The sequence below is a fragment of the Salvia hispanica genome, chromosome 2 (assembly GCF_029641045.1).
Source record: "Salvia hispanica isolate PSC_SH4W2 chromosome 2, Shi_PSC_v1, whole genome shotgun sequence".
Taxonomy (NCBI): Eukaryota; Viridiplantae; Streptophyta; class Magnoliopsida; order Lamiales; family Lamiaceae; genus Salvia; species Salvia hispanica.
Genome location: NC_142693.1, coordinates 845,519 through 871,023, shown reverse-complemented (window position 1 = coordinate 871,023; position 25,505 = coordinate 845,519). Strand labels below are relative to the sequence as shown.

The following is a 25,505-nucleotide window of genomic DNA, read 5'->3' as shown; positions in this document are numbered from 1 at the left end:
TGTATTAATTTATTTAAACGTGATAATGAAAACATAGCTAGGACATAGTCCATATTAAAATAGAATGACCATAAAAACACTTTAGTTCAAAAAGTCCACACAATAATGTATGATAGAAAAACCCATCTCGTTTACGGAACAGACTGTGGAGTGGGAAATTTGAGATTTGTTGGGCTACAATTTGAAATGAAGAGCTGATTTTGGGCCTTCTCAAATGTCACCTCAAAAAGAATTGGGCTATAATAAAATAAATAGATAGGCCATAAACAATACTTCTCCACTTAAAGCAAATACGTTTCCACAATAATTACCAAATAATCACGAAATTCATATCCATTGACATTTCGAATACTCTTTTCTTCAATCAAGTAAAACGTGAAAGAATATGAGCTTTTCGATAAAATCATTCTATAAATTGTAAAAGTATAACAAAGATGAAAGACCAAACATTCGACGTCTTTCACTGTCAAACTTAAAGGAGTAGAAAAAGTCGAAGCGTTACAGGGTCTTTCACTGTCAAACTTAAAGGAGTAGAAAAAGTCAAAGCGTTACAGGGTCTTTCACTGTCAAACTTAAATAAGTAGAAAAAGTCGGAGAGCGTTACAGGTATTTTCCAAACTCAGCATAAAAGACCCGTGACTACAAATTTATACTCAAGTTGGGAAGTAGTATAAAGATCGTTCCCAGCCAAAATAGCCCTAGATAGGATGAAATAAAACTTTGTTAGTAAAACAATTCCTCCCTAACTAATTGGTTGGGATTCAAGTTATGAAAATAATAAAAAAAAAATTAAAAATATCTATTAAACCAACTAAAATTCAAAAAACAAAATTAGCCTTAAATGCTCTATTGGCTATGAATTTAGACCCAAAATGAGCAGCAGGATTAGCATATACGACATACTAGAAAATGTTTGTGCATTGCTCAATAATTTAGTGCTCTATTGGCTAAAAAATACTGTCTTATCTTACTATAATCTTAGGAGGATTAAACTACCTACATATCAGTATTAATATTTGATGAAACACGAATGCACAATAGAACATCCAATTTGTGTTATACAACATGTTAATTTGCAATTTACAGTCTCAACAGCTAACGGAAAACACTGCATTTTGGGAGCAGAGCAATGCAGCTAAATGGAGAAATGGATAAGTCTTGCTATTCCCACAACTGAAAATGAGCAGAAATGTGTGAAACACATTGGTATCCACATCCTCTTCAACAAAAAGCAATGAAAGAAAAGAGAATTGCAATGTGAGGTTTCTTACCAGTAAACATTAAGTGTGGTTGAGCAATTCAAATGGACACTTTAGAGGCACCCATTCATGAAACTCACAAGTGTTCTCCTTCTTCCTTCAATGATTAGTGGAGAGAGAGATAAATCATTAAGTCAATGAAAGTCACCATAATCTGTATAAGGAAACAAGAATATGTATTCATACTCACCTACTATTACTCCATCATTCAGAATGATGTTGATATGAGAAATGTTGGGCCATTGGGAATAATCAGCTGCATCACTTTGTTGTTCAACACATATTTCTGGGCAGACCCTAATAGCTAACCATTGAAGTGATGTGAGGCCCCGCATTGCACGTAGACTCCTTAACTTCTTGCAATTAAATATACTTAATCCCCATAAAGATGAGAGGTTCCCAAACCATTCAGGCAACTCTTCCATTCCATAATTCTCTATCTTTAACATTGCAATAGAGGTGAGATGTTGTATTGATTCTGGCAAACTTCCCCAAGCTTCCCTCCCTTTCAATTCTAATACCTCAAGTGAGTGGGAGTTGCATCTTTGCAATAAGACTTCAACGGTCTCCATAGATCCCTCCATACTAACATCTATTTGTAACCTACTACTGGAATAACTGGCCATAAATTGAGAAAAACCCATAATTTCTAATTGTGTTAGACGAGGAAATTTTGGCAAACAATCAATTATTCCAGGTAGATTGTTTAGGCTACTTAAATACTCCAACCTCAATACCTCAAGCAAAGATCCTACCATTTCCAATGGAAAGTACAACAAAGCTTTGCATTCACAAATCTCCAACCTTTTAAGACATGTGAGGCTTCCTTGTGATTGTTGAACACCAGTAACTCCTACTCGTTCCAAATTTGGACAGTCACTTATAATCAACTTCTCCAAAGAACTGAGGGTGCCTAGACCATCTGGTAGTTCTCTCAAATTGGAACACCTTCTTATATTTAACTCCAAGAGATTGGGATTGTTATAGAAGAGCCAATTTGGGAGATATTCCAGATCATCTATTCCTTCTATCCAAAGCTCTGTTAGCAACTTCAATTCTGTCTTGAATATGTGTGTGAAAGGCATGCTCCCACTCCCCTTGATTATCAAACTTTTGAGGCATGACCACGAATAATTAGGAAAACTCATCAATTGCTTGCACTGAGAGATCTCCAAGTGTTGGAGGTTAGGAAATACCTTCACATCACTTGCACCTGCAGATTCCACTTCTGCCCACTCTGTCAGCTGAGGCATGTAATGCAATACGAGTCTTTCGAGAGATGGAAAAACAATATGTGTCTCCTCATTCACTAATCCATAGAATGAAGAATTTATGGACTTCAAATTTGTCAATCCTCTTAAATTGAGAGACTTAAGATTTGGCAATTGCCCAACCATTGGGATTTCTTCACAAGCTGAGCAGTCGGAGAGTTTTATCTCTATCAACTTGTTAAGTGGAACCCAACAACCTTGACAAACATTTTCAATTACCATATTTTGAGTCCAGGATGGAAATCTTTTTCCCTTGAATCCTTCAATATCCAACTTCTTCATATTAGAGTGAGGTTGGAGGCCTTCCAACACATTCTCATCATTTGTAGCTTCAGCTTCTCTGCGCATGTTCCATGTCAAACGCAACTCCAATATTTTTGACTTGTTAGATAGACATGCTTTCTCAGCCTCTTCCTTGTTTTCAACCTTTTCAAGGTTAGATATTTCCAGTTTTCCTTTGAGACCATTCAAACTTCCTAGCTCTTCGATTTTGCATCCGTTCTTGTCGCAAACAATAAAATACTCTAGCGTCTGGAGAGAAGTTAAACACCCAATCTCAGCAGGCAACTTTGTTAATGAATTGATATAAAGATGCCTTAAATTAATCAAGTACTTCAGAGTGCTAGGCAGTTCCCTCAATGTTCTTGTACATGCGTTTAATGTTTGCATCTGATGGAGTTCACCGATCCAGTCCGGCAAGTATTTGATACACGTCAACGAGATATCAAGTTTCCTTAGATGTATCAACTTCCTTATCGAAATTGGCAACTTATCACACCAATCATCTGCAAGAACTAAAACATGTAGATGCTCGAAATCTGCAAACTTGTTATGATAAATGTCTCCCTCGAACAATAATGTCCGCAAATATTTTGCCACTTCTTTTGGAATTCTACTTTCTTCATCATGAATCATGTATCTCACTCGGCTCCCACCTTCTGTATTATTAGAAGAACATGAAATTGAACATGCGAGATCATGCACAAGATCGTGCATCACACAACTCTCTACATTTCCATAATCATCTCTTTCTGCAACTTGTAGTAGAGAGTTGTGCACAAGAACTTTCATAAATTTGTCGCCCAAGCACTCCATCTCACTGTTTCCATTAGCTTCAAGAAATCCTTCTGCCATCCAATACTCAATCAGTTCTTGACTTTTAATTTTGCGACCTTTAGGAAAAATCGAACAACATGCAAAACACTTCTTGAGTGATGGTAGAGACAAATTATCAAAGCTTAACTTCAATATATTTGTGATATGATCCCCTTCATCATGTGAAAGCCATTTCTCTTCAATCGAGAGCCATTCTTCTTCAGATTTATTGTATAGCGCTCCACCGACTACATTAGCAGCTAATGGCAAACCCTGACATCTTGTTGCAATCTTCCTCCCTATGTCCTCAAACTCTAATGGAATATCATTCTCTTTTCCAAACGTTTTTGCTTTGATTATTGACCAACAATCTTCATGTGATAACCCTTGGAGCTCATGTGTATGATGTGATTGCATAGTTGAAACGACTTCCATAACTCTGGTGGTAACGACAATCGCATTTCCCTTCAGAGAAGTAACGCCAACTAAAGAATTGAAAAAATTATCCCATTTGGGACGATGTTCATTCCAAACATCATCAAGAATGATAAGATATGTTTTATCTTTTAAAGCCTTTTGAAGCCTTTTCAGAATATCCTGCCTACTCTCAACCTCAACTTGATCATGTGAATTCTTTTTCACAAAATCTTGCCTACTCCCATCATCAACCTGACCAAACGAAGCCTTTTTAAGAAAATCCTTCCTACTCTGATCTTCAACTTGATCAGAAGAAGTGTTTTCGAGAATATCTTGGCTACTCTCAGTTTCATCATGATCAGAAGAAGTCAACTCCTTGAGGATTTTCTTGAAAAGAATTATTGGATCAAAAATTTGAGAAACATGCACCCAAAGATGTGATCCAAAGAGAGTTTTTATCCTTGGATGATGGAAGACATTCCTAGTCAAAGTTGTCTTCCCCAATCCTCCCATTCCCACAATGGCAAAGATAGAAATTAGACGTTCATCGGTGGTAGTACCAGTGTTAATAACCTCCACTATTTCCGACACCAACTCATCTCTCCCAATGAAAATTGGATAATGTGAGAAGGAATCGGTTTCAAAAGTAGGCAAAGTTGGCACATTGGTGGCAAGCCTCTCTTTGAGGCCAAGATCGGCTCCCTCTTTTCGAACATACTCCAAATTCTCATTGATTTCTTGGATTTTAAGAGCTATATTTCTGGGATTGGCAATATGACTCAAAGATGAGAAGCATGAGAGTACCTTTTCTTTCATGGGCTTGATGGACTTGATTTGTTTGGAGAGGTGATGATAGTTGAGTTCATCCAAAACGTTGTCAGCATCGAAGGCCACATCTTCGAGCTTCCTCAGCCAGCTTTTGATAGCCCCACCGGGAATGGTACGGCTCTCAGCATCGTTCAACAATTGCTGGATCGTATCCAGACTCCCAGCTAGCTTTGCTGCTTCTTTGTCGAGACCTCGGATTAGTGAGATCTCTGTCTTGGAATGGTCGATGAGGTTTTGAACTAAAACTTTAATGACGGCGACGACAGCTTCTCCTTCCATTGTTTGAGATTGTAAATGAATCAGTGAGAGTCAACGCGAAATGGATGACTTGGTATAGAGAGAAGAAGAGAGCTGAAAGAGAATGGAATAAGAATTATTGTGGTATAGAATTATTGTTTGTGTTTTACACTTTACAGCCTTCCACTCTCATTACTTTAAATTTCTTGCCGACAACCTTTTTTTTTTTTTTTAATTTCTTATTTAGGTATAGTTCAATTCTTATCTTCGATTGAAACCCAATTTACATTTTTTATAGAACTCTTCACATATTAATTTATTGATCTTGAATTTATAAAATTTAATTAAATTGAGCTGAATATTTAGCAATCTAGATGATCTTACTAAGTATGGGTTGGGCCTGAGTATACCTAATGGCCCAAATGGAGCCTGCTTCAACTATTGAGCCTAGCCCAAGCCTGCTCTGTTTCACTGATGGTCGGGCCTGCCGGGCCAATACGGTCCAATTGACAACTCTAGTCCCAAACAAAATCTAATTTACAAATAACATAAGTGAGTTGTACTGGAAAACGCTTGGGCTAGGCTACAGGTGGGCCTAGGCCTGGGTTTGTAAAATAGCTCAATTGAAATCGACTAAACTATGAAGCCCAAACTAGGCCCGCTCTATTTTACTAGTGGATTGGATTGGTTCAGTCCACTTGACATCTCTATTCACACTATTCTATGAAACTATTTTGGCTTATTAAATAAAAAAGCGTTAGTAATAATTTTAATTCATAAATAAAATACTACTAACAATCATAAAAATTATGGTTAATATGTTAATTACTACTCGAATTGACCTTTAACTTTTAAATTTTCTATGAAGAGTAATGGACCGGGAGAAGACCCATGGAAATGGAAATGGAAATGGAGAGGAAAGTGTGTTCGCATTTGGCACTCATTGAATTTTCGTAGCATAATTCCTTTTGAGTAATGTCGAGGAAGATCGCCAACTTTAATCCTGCTGTCGTCCGAGATTTCAGAATTGGTGAATGAAATCGAAAATTTCATTCAAATTGTTGTAGTATATGCTTAAACAAACGAATATAAATGGAAGGTGTGGTCACAAATTGTAATTAGCACTTCTAACAATAAGTGTTTGCCAATGTCAAAGCTCCATTCTCATGGAAGATTATCAATTCTTCACTTATAGTATCTCTCAAGTTATGAAATAAAAATTTCAAAGTTTCTATATTTGATCACATAGTACAGTTTTTCATAAAAATTCTATTATGTGATGGCTATAGAGTTAAAAAAAGCTACCTAAAACTTTCACTCAAGCATGTTGTTGGGGGATGGAGCATTTGGTTTTTATTATAAAGGCTGGATCCATGAACACCATCATTTGTTCAGGAGTAAATTTTCTTGATGACTGCCTTAAGGCCCTTAACATCTAACTGTTTTCTAAGCAAATATTGTTGGGAGATGTTCCTCTTGAAGATTAGCCTAGTAGATAAAATAGTTCTTCCTCTGTCTCAACAAAATATGCGTTTATCCGTTACGATTCATGAGTTAGTCTTTACAATGTGGATTTTGAAGTTCATAAATGTCAATTCTTGTGTTTTGGTAGGAGTTGCATAACTTGCCTTCTTGCATGAGTTTTTTAACTACTCTGGTTTTTCTAAACTGCTCTCCTAAATAATCTAAACTCATTTTTGGTTTCGATCGAGGATTGCAGGACTTCAACACCAAGTTGTCCCGCTTTGGCTGTGCGAGAGATAGTCCTACCGGTGACAGGACTCATGTGTCAACTCAAGTTACGGGTACATACTTATATGCTGCTCCGGAGTACTTGAAAACAGGTTCTTGCTTCCCAACTTCCTGTCCTTTTGCTAATTGAAAGGAATGATTAGAGCTGTAAGCCTTTTGCTAATTGAAAGGACCAACACATAACAACAAAACATAGGAGCTTGTTCAATAAAATACAACAACAAAATCAATCCAAACTTGTTAAATACATCTTACAATTTTCAAGCAATAATCATGAATAAAATTTGTACAACTGTCAAACTCTCTTGGTAGTTGGTATATGAATTTCGACGACGCTCTAACGTACGTCTTTGCTTCATCTTCTTCTGCCATCACTTTGCAGTATAAGAAGTGCACACAACATAAATAAATGCCAAACCTGTTGGGAAATTTAAATATGCAATTTAAAGTCTGAAGAAGTAAAGGAAAACATATGTAAAAACATGGGTAGAATTGGAGATGATGTCTTAAACAAATTGTATGTATCCACATTCTCTACAAATATGATATGTCAAACATGAATCTTACCAGTGTGAATATGAAGAAATGTTTAATGGCCAAAATTCCTTCTTCATCTTCCCGCTCTTTGGTAGCACCTCAAACTCAAACACAAATTCTTTCCCCTTTTACTTTCTTCTTTAGAAGCTGCTTCTTCTTCTCTGGCTGCTTCTTCTTCTTAATCAAAATGAAACACGAAAACATAGTGTATAGCGTTCAATTAATTAACCATGTAGATTTAAGTGTGTACAACTTAGTCTTGCAAATTGATCTACTAAAAATGTCTAGCACCAAACTAGTTGCAATTAAATCCAAACATTACTAATTTTGGAACAAGAATTTACATACAAAATTAAACTAAAGAGAACAAAGCTAGAATATAAAAGATAAGAAGACTCACAAATGATCATCGCACCATATTTTTATCACATGTTTTCTTCGGAGGATAGCGTGGAAAAACATTATCACGACTTGCGCTTCAGCTTTGACTCAGCAACTGGTATGATTTTATTCTGATATATGACTGCTTTTGGTATTTCACCACAGTTTCCTCATGTTGTTGCCTACATTAACAATTTGTTAATACATACTATGATGTCCTAATTAATGGATACTTGATAGAAGATCAAATCTTGAAAGAACTCATTTTGCTCCGTGTGTCTGGCATGAGTATGTGGTAAGCTTCATTTACCTTGTGTGCTCTGCTCCATGCCTCGAAACCTAGCACTTCGTTGGTCGAGGATAATCAAAGAGGCTCTAGATGTTCACAGGTAAATATTGTTAGCAGATGTTTCCTCTTGAAGATTAGCCTAATATATAAAAATAGTACTCCATCCGATCTCCTTTATCTCATTAGAGTAAGACTATGGTGTAAAGGTGTGTGGCCCTCATTAGCAAAAAAGAAAAATAATCCAATTTTAACGGATTTGGATACCCTGCTATGGAGAGAAGCACATCACGGGTGCTGTTCCTAACAGCATAACATTTCATTAAAAAGAATTTGATATTTCAATATTATAATAAGTTAAATATTAAGTTGTGAGGAACATCATCCCTGTGCTTCTGCCCACTGCAGCGGATCCAAATCCAATTTTAACAGAACAACTCAAAAAGGAAAGTATGTCTAATCTACTGTTTACTATGATAAGCCTTTTGCTTAATTTCCACAAGTTATGATTATTTGCTTGATTTGTATTCTATGGAAAGGGGCAACTTAGCACAGAACTCTTGGTGATAAAGATAAAAGTATCCAATCATGTATACTCTCAAGAATCCTTTGATTCTTGTTTTCAATAAAAGCATTCAAAATGGCACCAACAAAATATGCACATAATCATTTTATATTAAACTACCCGTATAATATGAAACAAGAATACACAATAGAACATCCAATTTGAGTAATAAATGTTCGGGATATTAATTTGCAAAGAAATGTCTGAAAGAAATTGGAATCCACATCCTCTTCAATTAATAATCCCATCAACAAAAAGCAAAGAAACAAGAGAGAATGCAATATGAGGTTTCTTACCAGTTTTAATGAAAAACACTGCATTTTAGGTTTGCATGCAGCAGCAGTGGATAAGTGAAGTCTTGCTATTCACACAACTGAAAATGAGCAGAAATGTCTGAAAGAAATTGGAATTCACATCCTCAAAAATAGGATGCTTGAAATGTGTGAAATGTAAGTAGTGTTTGTAGTGTGTGAAATGTGTAGTGTGTGTGAAATTTATGTAGAGTGTGAAATATGTGAAGTGTGTGTAGTGTGTGCAGTGGATATATAGTGAAATTCGATGTCCGTGTTCTAACATATCTAGATTATTCATGTTAATATCTGGGTAATGAAATTCAGGTCCAATCTGCCTAGCTTGCATATAGGAAATCATCATAAAAAAAACTATTATTATAAAAATGACATATTATGTTATGCATTCTGAGAGTTATAAAAATGCCCAACAAGATTATTTAATGAAAGTCAAGTTGCAGAGGAGAATGGGAGCTCACCATTTAAAAGAATACACCTCAATTGCGAGGCCTGAATCTCACAGGTAAGTGACGGAATGATCTCTTCCCTCTTATACAACAAATCCTCCAATGCCAACACCTTCTCCTGATCATGTGCCATTTTCTCCTCTGCGAACCTCTTAAACTGCCTTGCCTCCATTTGAACCTCTGCCTTCGCTCATTCTCAACAATGACGAGATACACAAGAGCCGACAAGGATTAAAAGCATCAAACAATCACAATATTGACTCAGGCATCCTCCTTCAATTATCAAACACAACAAGGATTAATGGAGTAAAGTTAAATCAACAAGTCAATGAAAGTCAATATAATCTGGTGGTGAGGAAATAGACATGCAACTGTTTCTATAAAATGTAACAAGAAAATGTATTCATACTCACTTATTATGCGTCCATCAATCTTAATGTAGTTGATATGGGAAATGTTGGGCCATTGGGAATCCGCTGCATCACTTTGTTGTTCAATACTCATTTCTGGGCAGCCCTTAATATATAAGCGCTCAAGTGAAGTGAGGCCCCGCAGTGCATGTAGACTCCTTAACGCCTTGCAATTAAATATATGCAAGCTCCATAGAGATGAGAGGTTCCCAAACCATTCAGGCAACTCTTCTATTCCATAATTCTCTATCTTTAAAACACCAATAGAGGTGAAAGATTGAATTGATTCTGGCAAATTTCCCCAAGCTTCCCTCCCTTTCAATTCTAAATACCAAAGTGAGTGGGAGTTGCATCTTTGCAATAAGCTATCAACAGTCTCCATAGATCCCTCCATACTAACATCTATTTCTAATCTATAACTAGAAAATATGGCCATAAATTGAGAAAAACCAATAATTTCTAAACATGTTAGACGAGGAAATTTTGGCAGACAATCAATTATCCCGGGTAGATTCTTTAGGCTACTTAAATTCTTCAACTCCAGTTTCTCAAGAAAGGATCCTACCACTTCACATGGTAAATATATCAAAGCATTGCATTCACAAATCTCCAATATTTTAAGACATGCAAGGCTTCCTTGTGATTGCTGCATACCAATATCTGCTACTCGTTCCAAATTCGGACAGTCCCTTATAATAAACTTCTCCAAAGAATTGAGGGTGCCTAGACCATCTGGTAGTTCTCTCAAATTGGAACACATTCTTATACGTAAGTCCAAGAGATTGGGATTGTTATAGAATAGCCAATTTGGGAGATATTCCAGATCATCTATTCCTTCTATATAAAGCTCTGTTAGCAACTTTATTTCTGTCTTGAATATGCATGTTAAAGGCATACTCCCAGTCTCCTTGATTATCAAACTTTTGATGCATGACCACGAATGATTAGGAAAACTCGTCAATTGCTTGCACAGAGAGATCTCCAAGTGTTGGAGGTTAGGAAATACCTTGACGTCAGTTGCACCTGGAGATTCTACTTCTGCCCACTCTGTCAGCTTAGGAATTTCAACCAACGCGAGCCTTTCTAGAGATGGAAAAACAATATGTGTCTCCTCATTCACTAATCCATAGAATGAAGAATTTATGGACTTCAAATTTGTCAATCCTTCTAACCAGAGAGACTTGAGATTTGGCAACTGCCCAAACATTGGGATTTCTTCACATTCTGAGCACTTGTAGAGTTTTATCTCAACTAACTTGTTAAGTGGTACCCAACAACCTTGAGACACATTTTCAGTTACCATATTTCGAGTCCATGATGGAAATCTTTTTCCCTTGAATCCTTTAATCTCAAACTTCTTAAGATTTGAGTGTGGTTGAAGACCTTCCAACACATTCTCATTATTTGGAGTTTCACTTTCTCTATTCCAACTCCAAGTCAAACGCAACTCCAATATTTTTGACTTGTTAGATAGACTTGCTTTCTCAGCCTCTTCCTTATTTTCAACCCTTTCAAGCTTAGAAATTTCCAATTTTCCTTTGAGACCATTCAAACTCCCAAGCTCTTCTATTTTGCATCCATTCTTGACGCCAACTATAAAATACTCTAGTGTCTGGAGAGAAGTTAAACTCCCAATCTCGGCAGGCAACTTTACACCATCATCAATATAAAGATGCCTTAAATTAATCAAGTACTTCAGAGTACTAGGCAGTTTCCTCAATCTTCTTGTACTTGCGTTTAATGTTTGCAACTGATGGAGTTCACCAATCCAGACCGGCAAATATTTGATACGAGTCGATGAAATATCAAGTTTCCTTAAATGTATCAACATTCTTATTGAACCTGGCAACTTATCACACCAATCATTAGCAAGAATTAAAACATGCAGATGATTGAAATCAGCAAACATGTTACCATAAATTCTTCCCTCAAACAGTAATGTACGCAAATATTTTGCCACTTCTTTTGGAATACGACTTTTTCCATCATGAATCATGTATCTCACAAGGCTCCCAACTTCTGCGTTATTAGAGGAACCTGAAATTGAACATGCGAGATCATGCACAAGATCGTGCATCACACAACTCTCTACATTTCCATACTCATCTCTTTCTGCAACTTGTAGTAGAGAGTTGTGCAGAAGAACTTTCACAAATTTGTCGCCTAAGTACTCCATTTCACTACTTCTATTAGCTTCAAGAAATCCTTCTGCCATCCAATACTCAATCAGTTCCCGACTTTTGATTTTGCGACCTTTAGGAAAGACCGAACAACATGCAAAACACTTCTTGAGTGACGGTAGAGACAAATTATCAAAGCTCAACTTCAATATCTTTGTGATACGATCCCCATTATCATGTGAAAGCCATTTCTCTTCGATCGAGAGCCATTCATCTTCCAATTTATTGCATAGTGCTCCACCAACTACATTAGCAGCTAATGGCAAACCTTGACATCTTGTTGCAATCTTCCTTCCTATTTCCTCAAACTCTAATGGAATATCCTTTTTTCCAAAAGTTTTTGCTTTGATTATTGACCAACAATCTTCATGTGATAATACTTTGAGGTCATGTTTATGAAATGATTGCATAGTTGAAGCGACTTCCATATTTCTTGTGGTAATAACAATTGCATTCCTCTTGGTAGAAGTGACGCCAACCAACGAATTGATAAAATCATCCCATTTAGAATGATCTTGATTCCAAACATCATCAAGAATAAGAATATAAGTTTGATCTTTTAAAGCTTTTTTCAGCCTTTTCAGAATAGCTTGCCTACTCTCGACCTCAACTTGATCATGAGAATTCTTTTTTACAAAATCTTGCCTACCCTCATCAACTTGACCAAACGAAGCCTTTTTCAAAAAATCCAGCCTACTCTGAACTTTACCTTGACCAAAAGAAGTCTTTCTCAGAAACTCTTGCCTACTCTGATCTTCAACTTGATCAGAAGAATGGTTTTTGGGAATATCTTGGCTACTCTCAGATTCAACTTGATCAGAAGAAGTCAACTCGTTGAGAATTTTCTTGAAAAGAATGATTGGATCAAAAATTTGAGAAACATGCACCCAAATATGTGATCCAAACTGACTCTTTTCCTTTAGAATATGAAAGACATTCCTAGTCAAAGTTGTCTTCCCCAATCCTCCCATTCCAACAATGGCAAAGAAAGAAATTACACCTTCATTAGTTGCGGTAATAGTGTTAATATTGTCAACTATTTCCGACACCAACTCATCTCTTCCAACGAAAATTTGATCATTTGAGAAGGAATCAGTTTCAAAAGCAGCATGAGGCAATTTTGGCACATCGTCGGCAAGCCTCTCTTTAAGGCCAAGCTCGGCTCCCTCTTTTATAACATACTCCAAATTCTCATTGATTTCTTGGATTTTAAGAGCTATATTTCTTGGATGCGCAATATGACTCAAGGATGAGAAGCATGAGAGTACCTTTTCATTCATGGGCTTGATGGACTTGATTTGTTTGGAGAGGTGATGATAGTTGAGCTCATCCAAAACGTTGTCAGCATCAAACGCCACATCTTCGAGCCTCCTCAGCCAGCTTTTGACAGCCCCACTGGGAATGGTACGGCTCTCAGCATCGTTCAACAATTGCTGGATCGTTTCTAAACTCCCAGCTAGCTTTTCTGCTTCTTTGTCGAGTCCTCGGATTAGTGAGATCTCTTTCTTTGAATGGTCGATGAGGTTTTGAACTAAAACTTGAATGACTGCGGCGACAGCTTCTCCTTCCATTGTTTGAGCTTGTAACTGAATTGGAAAGAGAAATGGATAATTGGTAACGAGAGAATGAGAGAGTTGGAAGAGAATGGGATAAGGATAAGTGGTTTGATGCAGTATAGTTTACAGCCTTTCATTCAAGATATTTTGCTTTCATTTTCTTCTATTCCATTCCTTTCTTTAAATTAGAGAACTTTGAAACCGCATAAATTTTAAGATAAAATTCGTAAAATAAGGAAAAAGAAGAGGAAAAATAGTTAAAAGTAAAAGAAAGGAAGATAAAAAATAGTAGAAGTACTTACTATTGAATTATACGATCAACATAATTAATTATAGAAATTATAAATAAGGTGATATGTAAGGATAATATATGATACACAAATTTAGTTGTGGATTGCCAATTGTAATTAGCACTTCCAAGAAGCAAGTGTTTGCCAATACCAAAGCTCCTTTCTCGTGGAAGATTATCAATTCTTCACTTATACTCCTCAAGTTATGAAATAAATTTGTCATTTCATGTACTGACCTATTTTTAGTCCATTTATACAATCTGGAATTTCAAAGCTTCCGTGCCTCTATATTTGATCACATAGTACAGTTTTTCATAAAAATTCTCTTATGATCTTGATAAGATTGTAGAAATTCCGGTGAGAGGCTCGATCCTACAGATCTTTCTAGTCAGGAAACTTTCGTCTCCCGTAATGTGATGGCCATAGAGTATGGAAAGTTAAAAAAAGCTACCAAAAACTTAGGAGCATTTGGTTTTGTTTATAAAGGCTGGGTCCATGAACAAGCGTAAAAGTGGCAATAGGTACTGCAAGAGCTATTCCTTCTTGAATGACTTGGAAATACCAGTCATACATCGAGATATTAAGAGTAACTACATTCTTTTAGATGGCGTAAGTTTGGCTTGGCAGAGTTTTTTAGATTTGTTATATTTGTTTTAGAGCTATTCCTTCTTGAATGACATTATATTTGTTTTAGATTTCATATATTAACAAATTGAAAAAAATTAACTCATTAAGGTATATATATATATATATATATAGAGTCTTGTTAGGTTGAGATTATTTAGCTAAATTGAGAAATGAGATGCAATATGGGCCACTCATTCAAAATATTTGTGAAATGTCAACAACATGTAGTTTATGTCAACAGAGGGGCATAATTGTAATTTTATTAATTTTTTTATTAATTTTTTTAATTTTTTTTTAATTTTTTTTTAATTTTTTTAATTTTTTTTTTTAATTTTTTTAATTTTTTTTTAATTTTTTTTTTCGTTTTTTTTTCGTTTTTTTTATTTTTTTTATTTTTTTTATTTTTTTTTTAATTTTTTTTTAATTTTTTTTTTAATTTTTTTTAATTTTTTTTAATTTTTTTAATTTTTTTTAATTTTTTTTATTTTTTTTAATTTTTTTTTAATTTTTTTTAATTTTTTTTTAAATTTTTTATTTATTTTTAACTATATGTACAATTCATGTCAACTACATATTAAATGTCAACAACTTTATTCAATAAATACTATTGACATGAATGGTATAAGTAGTTGACATTATATTGTGGAGTTAACATGAATTGTATATGTAGTTGACATGGATTATACACATAGTTGACATTATATGTGTGTAGTTGACATGAATTGTGTGTGTGGTTGACATGGATTGTACACATAGTTGACATTATATGTGAGTAGTTGACATGAATTGTGTGTGTGGTTGACATGGATTGTACACATAGTTGACATTATATGTGTGTAGTTGACATGAATTATATATGTAGTTGAAAAATAAAAAATAAAAAAAATAAAAAAAAACGAAAAAACAAATTAAAAAAAAAAAAAATTAAAAAAACGAAAAAAAAAAAAAAAAAATAAAAAATAAATAAAAAAAAAAAAAAAAAAATTTAAAAAAAATTAAAAAAAAATTAAAAAAAATAATTTAAATAAATTAATAAAAAATTAAAATTAAAAAATATATAATAAAATTTACTATGATATTACCATTTTGCCCTTTTATAATTAATTAATCCAAAGATATTTTCCATGTGGAAAAATCTGGACCACTCATTTAATAAAAATGAGTGGCTCATATTGCATCTCATTTCTCAATTAGCAAAAAAAATCTCAATTGATCACAATCCTATATATATATATATATATAGGAGTATTTATGAATAATAGTATAATGTACTCCCTCCGTCCCATAAAAGTTGATACAAAACTTTTGGGCACGGAGATTAAGAATTTATATTAAATAAATAGGAGAGATGAAAAAAGTAGGAAATATAAGAGAGAGTAAAGTAAATGATGGAATAAATGAAGAGTGATTAGATGTTTTGTCTTTTGTTAAAAAATGAAATGACTCAACTTTTGTTGGGACGGGCTAAAAAGGGATACGACTCAACTTTTGTTGGACGGAGGGAGTAGTATTTTATGTAATTCTAAAATATTGAATAAACATATTACTATAAATAAAAATATAAAACCTTATGATTAGTTTAATATTCCAAATATAATTATTCTATAATTATAATATCTAACGAGAAATTAAAAAATACATAAAAGATAATTTTCTGCACAGCTGGGCTGGTCATAGCCCACTTACTAAGTGGGCCTACGCTTGATTGTACCTACATTTAAAGAGAGAAGACCAACCGAATCTAGCCCACAATAGACCCTAGACCGACACGGCCGAGTTGGGCCACCCCACGTTATTCACATACGCTCAAATATTATCTTGCCGGAGAGTACAATCCATAAAATCTTTATTGAGAAATCGGGGTCAAGAACTCTATGCTCTCTCCGTCCCAACTAAGTTGAGTCAAAACTTTTGGATATTGAGATTAAGTAATTGTATTGAAAAGTAGGAAAGATAAAGAGAGAGTAAAGTAGGTGATAAGTAAAATAACATTGGTTGAATGTTTTGTTTTTTGTCAAAAAATGAAATGTTTCAACTTAGTTTGGACATCCTAAAAAGGAATTCAACTCAACTAAGTTGGGAAGGAGTGTGCACTTCAAACTCATTAGTCATTAATCATATTAGTCTCATCTCAAGTGATTGATTGTTTTTCAGTACGTGTTTGGAAAAATTGATAATAAATAGTTTAAGTGTAGAGAAAGTAAAGTAAGACAATAATGTAAGTATAGTAAGTAAGACAATAATGTAGATACGACTCACTTCTATATTATTCTATCTTATTTTACTTTCTATTCACTTTAACTATTTATTATTATATTCGCAAAATAACGGTGAAAAAAGAAATTAATCATTTAAGTCGGGACGAGGGAGTATAAAAAGCCAATATGGACTCAATAAGTTGGATTTTTATATTTGGGAATTAAAGTACCTTTTCTCAAATATTCACATATTGCATGAAGTTCCAAAATGAATGGATGTATATTTTCTGAGGCAAAGAAAATAATGATATAAATTGTAGATGGGGTTGGAAATTAAAGAGGTGGATTACATACATGACATGAGTAGACTTCTAAGTCAAGTCAAGTCAAGTTAATGACAACTAATTGACAGTCTCAAATTTACGTACAGATGAAAAAAGTAAGATTGATACTAGTCGTGGTGTATTATATTAACGTGTGTGACTGATGTCGCAAGTCAAGGTCCACAATCATAATCGATTCTCTGAAATTTTTAAAAAATCCACCAAATTAAATAGTGCTTACTAACCAATTTCAACACACTTTAACTTATACTCCTACTTAATATGAATTATAAGTGTCGTTATTTCACAACTACCCTACTCAAATAAAATCAAGAATCCCAAATTCAAGCCTAAAATTGGGTTTTGACACTAACTTAACCAAAATTTTGTTAGGGAGATTCAAAAATACTAAACAAAACGGATAATCTGAAAGTCGTGATGAAATCACTTTATCAAATCAATTTCGGTGGTTCTACCAAAATATTTGATCGGATACAATTCAGAAAAAATCAAAACTTTCTTATGTTGATATCTGAGAAAAGTAATCTATCGAACCAAACAAGAATTGAACAATATTTAACAAGATGAACCAGCGCATCTGTTAATTTCATAACCGAAATTAACTGTTTTCCAAAGGTTTCTGAAATTGCAAACTAGTCCTTTGACTTTCAGACATTACATTTTCAGATGAATCTCTTACACAGCTCGACCCCAGCCAGGGGCTCTGCCCCTTGGACCCCGCTACCCAAGGGCACTGCCCCCGGACCCCCATCCATCTGTTAGGGGCTTCATATGTCTCATTATGATAATACTGATCAATCAACTTAATCCAATTACACTAAAATATCCAACAAATTTCACACAATGTATCTCATTCATAAGAAATAAAGATTGACTGTAAAACTTCAAACTTGTTAATAACTCTTCAATGGAGGATGGAAAACAAGAAGATGTAAAATTAAAGTGTGCCTTCTAATCTATACGCTCATTGTGTGTGAAAAGTGTGCATGAATGATTAATTTTTGTGGTTAATTAAAAGGTTAAAGCCAAACTATAATATTTGATTAGTCTATTAGATGTTTCTACCTCAACCAACTGGGAAATCATTATAAATCATTTCCTAAAAAACTTTTAATTTGGGAATATGAGTGTAATATTTTCTCGTGTCAATATTCAAAACGCGCTTTTGGAAAACGGTTATAGAATTGCTTAAATATGAGAAAAATGTTTTACGGATAAGTATAATTGAATAGATATTTTTAAAATAAGTTAGAGTATAATAAAATATTAAAAATTAAATCAAAGTAAATTGTAGTCTCCAAGAAATAAATAGACTTAACATGAAAGGAGAAAAAAACACGTCCACATAAATTGCAATTTGTAGACATTGAATATTCTATGGCAGTTCAGGCATTGACCTGGAAGACTTTGATTTTTATGATTTTCAGTCATTAAATGTGTGGTGTCAATAATTACCATATGAAACTTGCAAGTTTATATAAAGTGATATTAGAGGTATGAATAGAGGACTAAGAAACAGAATCATATATATGAAAACTAAAGAATACTATAAAAAGATGAATGTCATGTTTGTTGCTAATGCTATCATCACTGTGAGCATCTGCTCATTGTTGATCAATAACGTAGCTGCTTCAAACTCGAGCAGAGAATTGAAGGCGTTGATGGATTTCAGATGGCCTTATATCAACTCCACAGCTCATCACTGCCACATGGAAGGCATTACCTGTGACGATCATGGCCGCGTTGTAGAGCTAAGCCTACAAACGGATGTAGGATGCGATTATTATGCTAGGTGTCATGATCTTGGCTATTTGGATCCGCTTGTTTTCACATCTCTCACTAGCATTCATCTGAGCTCGTGCGGTCTCTATGGAGTTATCCCACCACACATAGGTTACCTCTCCAACCTATCTTATCTCAATTTCTCGAATAATGCACTCATATCCCAACTGCCTCTTTCATTGGCAAATCTGAGTGAGTTACTTGTGCTTGACATTTCTCATAACTATGGCGTCTATGGTCGCGTGCCACCTGAGATAGGAAGCTTATCAGAACTAACTCATCTCGATTTGTCTCACAATAGCCTTGAGGGTGAGTTGCCTCTTTCACTTTCAAATCTCACTAAATTGGAGATGCTTGACATTTCTTATAACTATGGTGTCTATGGTCGCATGCCACCTGAGATAGGAAGCTTATCAGAACTAACTCATCTCGATTTATCTGGAAATCAACTCGATGGTGAGTTGCCTCTTTCACTGTTAAATCTAACTAATTTGCTAGACATTGACATTTCTTGGAATAACTTTTCTGGTGGCATTCCACCTGAGATAGGAACCTTATCAGAACTAATTCATCTTGATTTGTCTCACAATCGACTCAAGGGTGAGTTGCCTCTTTCACTTCCAAATCTCACTAAATTGATAGAACTCGACATTTCTTCTAATGACATCACTGGTGCCATTCCCTCTGGATTAGGAAACCTCCAATCCTTGGTTGTTCTTGATTTGAGCAACAATAGCATCAGTGGTGCCATTCCCTCTGGATTAGGAAACCTCCAATCCTTGGTTGTTCTTGATTTGAGCAACAATGACATCACTGGCTCTATTCCATCAACTTTCATTCAATTAACAAGTTTATACTTCTTAAAATTGGATGTGAATAGGTTGGAAGGTGTTTTTTTGGAGTGGATAGTAAGGCTACCTTCAATAAGAATGATAAATCTAAGTAGGAACTTAATCAAAGAAGGGATACCTTTTGATTTCGGATATGTTCCTAATGCAATGCTTCTGATTATTGATCTTTCATGGAACAATCTTTCTGGTGGAGTCCCTCAATCTATTTTATATTTCAATAGTATCAATTTGTCCTACAATCATTTGGAGGGCCAGATTCCGCTCACTGTCTGGCGTAGGTTTTCGATTGAATCATTCTTGGGCAATCCCATGTTACTTGTTCTAAATGAGTCCATGCCGACACTTCCAGTTGCAATGAAAAGAGAAAAACATCGACACAATACTGTTATAAAGTATGTTGTGGTGATAGTATTTGGCTGTGTGTTTGTGTTTTCAATTTTCTTTGGGGTCTTTTTCTTAAGAAAGAGAGCAGCAGTAACAGCATCAACCTCACCTGTTCTCAAACATGGCGACATATTCAAGATATGGAACTTCGATGGCAGCATCGCCTATCAAGACATCATTGAAGCAACCGCAGACTTTGACTTGAGATACTGTATTGGAACTGGAGCTTACGGGAGTGTCTACAGAGCACAACTTCCCACCGGAAGAGTTGTTGCTGTTAAAAAGCTTCACAAATTTGAAGGAGATAATCCTACCTTTGAATCCTCTTTTAGGAATGAAGCCGAGGTTCTCTCCCGAATTCGCCATCGCCATATTGTCAAGCTTTTTGGATTTTGTCTGCACCAGCGGAGCATGTTTCTCATCTACGACTACATGGAAAGAGGAAGCCTCTTTGGTGTGTTGAAGTATGATGACGAAGTCGTGGAGCTGAACTGGAAGAAGAGGGTAAATGTGGTGAAAGGCATTGCCAATGCCTTGTCTTACATGCATCATGATTGCAACCCTCCTATTTTACATAGAGACATTTCGAGCAGCAACATACTCTTGGATTCAGAGTTTGAAGGTTGTTTATCCGATTTTGGAACAGCTAGATTGTTGGATCCAGATTCTTCCAATCAGACTCTACTTGTGGGAACTCGGGGCTATATTGCACCAGGTTTGCACAACATAACATATTTTAAAGTAGTAGAAATTGTTTTCATGACGATGACATGTTAGTTGGATGCAGAGTTGGCCTTCACAATGGTTGTTACAGAAAAATGTGACGTATACAGCTTTGGAGTTTTGGCATTGGAAGTCATGTTTGGAGATCATCCGGGGGATTTCGTTTCATCCATGACGATGGGGAAGAGATCCACGCAGTTTGCTCAAAACATGATGGTGCAACAACTCATGGACAAGAGGCTACCATCTCTAGACGAAGATGTAAGAATGTCGAGGGAAGTGATTGCAGTGGTCAAAACAGCTCTGAAATGCGTAAGCTGTGATCCAAAGTCGCGGCCGTGTATGAAGGATGTGTCTCAGGAGCTCGCTAAGCATCCACCACGATTGGCAATGCCATTCCGATGCATATCGGTGCTTCATCTCATGCACTCAGATTGAACTCACAACTTACAACTGCCTTCGTTTGGTAATAAATTTTCAGATGTTCAGTAGCCATATGGAAATTACTCTGTTTTCTTTGTTTATGTATCAAGATTAAATATTATCAGCTTGGTTTGTGTGCATATTATGAGCTTGGTTTCTCTGCGAGTATGTACGGATCTACATTTGACATGAACAAATTTGTTGGTTTGGGGACAGAAATAAATAGTATTATGGGTAAGAAGCAGGGTTTCGTTGCAAACTATGCATTCTTCAGATCGATTTGCATGAATTATTCTCTTTCTTACTTAATTTATCTGCACTGTACTATTGATCATTATTTTTTCAAAATAGACGCAAAAATGAAACGTCTTGCTTAGATTGGGACGGAAGGAATACAACATAAGAAAAATCACATTTAATTGGAATCAGTCATTATTATAAGGGTAAGTTGTCTTTGTTGTGAACTGATCATGACAAAATGAGGTATTGGAAATTTTCCTCCCTCTAAATTTCTCATTTCTTTTCTGAAAAAGTTGATCATTTTTATTTGATTTTCGCGAGCAATATTTTTGGTACTTTAAAATTTAATTAACACGCAAACAAAAGAATGAAAAATGCTCTAAGTAATTGTCCAATTTAGGCTCATTAGATTTGTATTTTTCTGAAAATATTAAAATATCACATCAAAGATCTTGAGAAGAACCTTGACTTGGGAATATGAGTGTAAAATGGTGTCACGTCGATATTCAAAATGGGCTTTGTGGAATATTATACAGAAGCTACAAATAATTGTGAAATAAGTAACTTGCAAATTGGGCTGGAAATTGGGGTAGTCTTCTAAGTCAGTCAATCCCTTAATATCCAATGCTCAAATTTCAATTATATAACATATCTAAGTTTGTAAAACATATCTAGCTCGATCACATATTCATTTATATTTTGTCATCACAATTTGAAAAACATATTTAACGATTGGCATAGTTAGATAAATAAATGATCAACATCATCATTGAGTAAATTAGTCCTTAGAAAACGCTAGACTTAAATTGAATAGAGAAAAAAACACCTCCACCTACATTGCAATGCAATACTACAATGGAAAATGAAAGCTTCGGATATTTTGATTGACCTGGAAGACTTTTACTTTTATGATTTTCACTCATTAAATGTGTGGTGTCAATAATTACCAAGTAATAATAAAGTATGATGCTTGCAAGTTGTATATAAAATGATATTAGAGGTATGAGTAGATGATTAAGAAAAAGAATCATACATATACAAACAAGCCAGACAATATAAGTGATGGGTGTTGTCTTTGTTGCTAATGCTATGGTCATTTTGAGCATCTGCATATTATTGATCAATAATGTAGTTGCATCTAATGTTTCAGATTCGAACAGAGAAAAGAAGGCGTTGATGAATTTTGGATGGCCTTATATCAACTCCTCTGCTCATCACTGCCATTGGAAAGGCATCACTTGTGACGGTCATGGCCGCGTTGCAGAGTTAAGCCTCATGTCTCGAGAAAGATGCAATCCGAGTGAAGCTTGATGTCAGGATCTTGGCTATTTGGATCCGCTTGTTTTCACATCACTCACTAGCATTCATCTCACCTCATGCGGTCTCTATGGATCTATCCCAGAAGAAATAGGTTCCCTCTCCAACCTATCTTATCTCAATTTGTCCAATAATCTACTCAATTCCGGACTGCCTCTTTCATTGGAAAATCTATGCTGTAATAGTATTTTTCTGTGTGTTTGTTCCTTCAATTTTACTTGGAATCTGTTTCATAAGAAAGAGAGCACCAGCATCAAACAGTCCTGATCCCAAACATGGAGACATATTCAAGATTTGGAACTTCGATGGCAACATCGCATATCAAGACATCATTGAAGCAACACAGGACTTTAACTTGAGATACTGCATTGGAACTGGAGCTTACGGGAGCGTCTACAGAGCACAACTTCCCACTGGAAGAGTTGTTGCTGTCAAGAAGCTTCATAGATTTGAAGGAAATAATCCTACTTTTGACTCCTCTTTTAGAAATGAAGCCAAGGTTCTCTCTCAGATTCGCCATCGCCATATTGTCAAGCTTTTCGGCTTTTGTCTGCATCAGCGATGCATGTTTCTCATCTACGACTACATGGAAAGAGGAAGCCTCTTTAGTGTGTTGAAGTATAACGACGAAGCCGTGGAGCTGAACTGGAAGAAGAGGGTAAATGTGGTGAAGGGCATTGCCAATGCCTTATCATACATGCATCACGATTGCAACCCTCCTATTCTACACAGAGACGTATCGAGCAGCAACGTACTCTTGGATTCAGAGTTTGAAGGTTGTTTATCTGATTTTGGTACAACTAGATTGTTGGATCCAGATTCGTCCAATCAGACTCTGCTAGCCGGGACTCGAGGCTATGTTGCACCAGGTTTAAATATTGCTTACCATACCACATCTCCAACTAACGCATTAACTATATCCATGAATTTGATGGTTATATCTTTGTTGTTTGCAGAGTTAGCCTTCACAATGGTGGTTACAGAAAAATGTGACGTGTATAGCTTCAGAGTTGTGGCACTGGAAATCATGTTTGGAGATCATCCAGGGGATTTCATTTCCTCCATGACGACGATGAAGAGATCCACACTGTTTGCTCAAAACATGATGGTGCAACAACTCTTGGATGGTGCAACAACTCTTGGACAAGCGGCTACCATCTCCAGATGAAGATGTAAGAGTGTCGAGGGAAGTGGCTGGAGTGGTGAAAACAGCACTCAAATGCATAAGCTCTAATCCAAAGTCGCGACCGTGTATGAAGGAAGTGTCTCAGGAACTTGCTAAGCACCCACCACGTTTGACAATGCCATTCCGCTCCATATCAGTGCTTCATCTCATGCATTCAGATTGAGCTTATGTCATGATTTTGCCATTGTGTCGTGTTGTATCTTCTCCCATTTTGTTAGTTTTTTTCCGATAATAATCAGTGTCTCGTGTCGAGCAAAGCATAAATATCTCTATGAATCAAGTCACCTCTGTTTTTAGAAGAGTTTCTAAACAAAATGTGGAGTGTTACTTAAGTCTTTTCCTGTCCTAACATTTTCTATTTCATTCAGCATTTTGATCAGATCTAAGATTGTGGGTTTTCCTTCAATCAAAAGAAGGTCAAAATAATAATTATAAGAAAAAAGAACTCCTTCTCAACCAAGATCTATTTATAGCTTATTGTTCAATAATATCACGAATTTGGCCAGATTCTCCCAAATTTTAATAAGTCTGTGGTGTTTGTTGGATATTTTAGTGTAATTGGATTAACTTGATTTATCAGTATTATTATAATGATACATCATTTAAGTATGGAGGTGTGTAGTGCACGCTTATTTGAATTCATTATGATGTTAGGGGCGAAGCCCCTAAACAGATGAACGGGGGTCCGGGGGCAGCGCCCCCAGGTAGCGGAGTCCAAGGGGCGGCAGCCCCTGGCTGGGGTCGAGCTGTTTCAGAAATTCATCCGAAAATGTAATTTCTGAAAATCGAAGGACTAATTTGCAATTTCGGAAACCTTTTGAAAATCAGTTATTTTCAGTTTAATTTCCAACGGATGCACTGTTTCGTCAACGGCTGCATCGGTTCATCTTCTTCAAAATCTGATCAATTCTTCTGGTTCATCATCTTGAATACACATATGAATTTTCTGCATACTCTGAATTTTATCTGATCAAATAACTTTGGTAGAACCACCGAAATTGATTTGATCTGAAAGTGTTTATCACGACTTTCAGATATCCATTTTTTCCGTTCTATATATTAAATCTCCCTAACAGTGTTTACGACCAAGTTTTAATTTCATGATAGTGTTTGGAATTTCCTAAAAAAATTCACTATAAGTTCGCGGCAAAATCCTAAATACGCAATAAGTCAAAAGAGTACAGTCAAGTCAGTCCACTAAAGAGAGAAATTTTATCACCATCAAAGCTTGAATCATAAACATACAACTTTAAAACATCATCAATTCGCAGACGCTAATTATATAGCTTAGTGCTCTGTCCTTTATAATAACTCAACCTAGGGTTGAATTATTTCCAATTTAATCCACCATTTATTTTAACTGTAAAGCTTCAAACTAGTTACTACCTCTTCAATGGAGTGTGTTTTTTGTCTAAAAAGTGTGTGTCTCCGGTCGTCAAGCATGATTCACGAATGATATCTATTCCAAGACAAATAATAACAATGGTACAGTTACAACTTACAACCAAAATGCCCCGTTATAAATAAAGAAATAGATGACACAAGATCAAGTACTCAACGAATCACACAACGATTGTCTGCTATATATTGTCCGCTAAACATTGAATGA

At 35.4% G+C, this 25,505-nt stretch overlaps 6 protein-coding genes and 1 pseudogene across 12 annotated transcripts in view; 2 read left to right on the top strand and 5 right to left on the bottom strand.

Annotated features, from left to right (window-relative positions):
• LOC148931293 (disease resistance protein RGA2-like) overlaps nt 1-25,505 on the bottom strand; it is a 108,296-nt gene that overhangs the window by 69,704 nt on the left and 13,087 nt on the right. The gene's annotated exons all lie outside the window — the stretch shown is intronic.
• LOC148931297 (disease resistance protein RGA2-like) lies at nt 392-5,220 on the bottom strand. 2 transcript variants are annotated; one of them, XM_089064332.1, is made up of 3 exons: nt 1,450-5,220; nt 1,272-1,356; nt 392-698 (listed from the first exon to the last, which is right to left on the bottom strand). In XM_089064332.1, exons 1-2 carry the CDS (start codon nt 5,147-5,149, stop codon nt 1,313-1,315), a joined length of 3,744 nt encoding a protein of 1,247 aa, XP_088920458.1. In that variant the 5' UTR covers nt 5,150-5,220; the 3' UTR covers nt 392-698; nt 1,272-1,312. The 2 variants fall into 2 exon arrangements, with proteins under 2 accessions (XP_088920458.1, XP_088920457.1); XM_089064331.1 differs by lacking the exon at nt 392-698 and adding an exon at nt 1,016-1,173.
• Nucleotides 1,016-25,505, bottom strand: part of LOC148931291 (putative disease resistance protein RGA4) — a 102,791-nt gene continuing 78,301 nt past the window's right edge. Inside the window, exon 4 of the mRNA XM_089064334.1 lies at nt 1,016-1,173. The gene's annotated coding sequence lies outside the window, so the exon portion shown is untranslated. The remainder of the gene's footprint in view (nt 1,174-25,505) is intronic.
• Nucleotides 7,040-13,237, bottom strand: LOC125218546 (putative disease resistance protein RGA1). Of its 5 annotated transcripts, none has more exons than XM_089064343.1 (6): nt 9,398-13,237; nt 8,925-9,021; nt 8,088-8,152; nt 7,797-7,959; nt 7,427-7,573; nt 7,040-7,277 (listed from the first exon to the last, which is right to left on the bottom strand). In XM_089064343.1, the coding sequence occupies exon 1, from the start codon at nt 12,944-12,946 to the stop codon at nt 9,698-9,700; it is 3,249 nt and encodes a 1,082-aa protein (XP_088920469.1). In that variant the 5' UTR covers nt 12,947-13,237; the 3' UTR covers nt 7,040-7,277; nt 7,427-7,573; nt 7,797-7,959; nt 8,088-8,152; nt 8,925-9,021; nt 9,398-9,697. The 5 variants fall into 5 exon arrangements, with proteins under 5 accessions (XP_088920469.1, XP_088920468.1, XP_088920470.1 ...); XM_089064342.1 differs by having other exon boundaries at nt 8,925-9,001; XM_089064344.1 differs by lacking the exon at nt 8,925-9,021 and having other exon boundaries at nt 9,398-9,658; nt 9,799-13,237.
• Nucleotides 12,970-13,546, bottom strand: LOC148931296 (putative disease resistance protein RGA3). The gene is made up of 2 exons (XM_089063864.1): nt 13,025-13,546; nt 12,970-12,975 (listed from the first exon to the last, which is right to left on the bottom strand). Exons 1-2 carry the CDS (start codon nt 13,544-13,546, stop codon nt 12,970-12,972), a joined length of 528 nt encoding a protein of 175 aa, XP_088919990.1.
• LOC148931295 (uncharacterized) lies at nt 18,488-21,311 on the top strand. The gene is made up of 2 exons (XM_089065995.1): nt 18,488-20,722; nt 20,795-21,311. The coding sequence occupies exons 1-2, from the start codon at nt 18,520-18,522 to the stop codon at nt 21,166-21,168; spliced, it is 2,577 nt and encodes an 858-aa protein (XP_088922121.1). The 5' UTR covers nt 18,488-18,519; the 3' UTR covers nt 21,169-21,311.
• On the top strand, nt 22,456-24,275 carry LOC148931294 (MDIS1-interacting receptor like kinase 2 pseudogene; annotated as a pseudogene). The gene is made up of 3 exons (XR_016135105.1): nt 22,456-22,650; nt 22,805-23,579; nt 23,667-24,275. The product of XR_016135105.1 is annotated as an MDIS1-interacting receptor like kinase 2 pseudogene (transcript).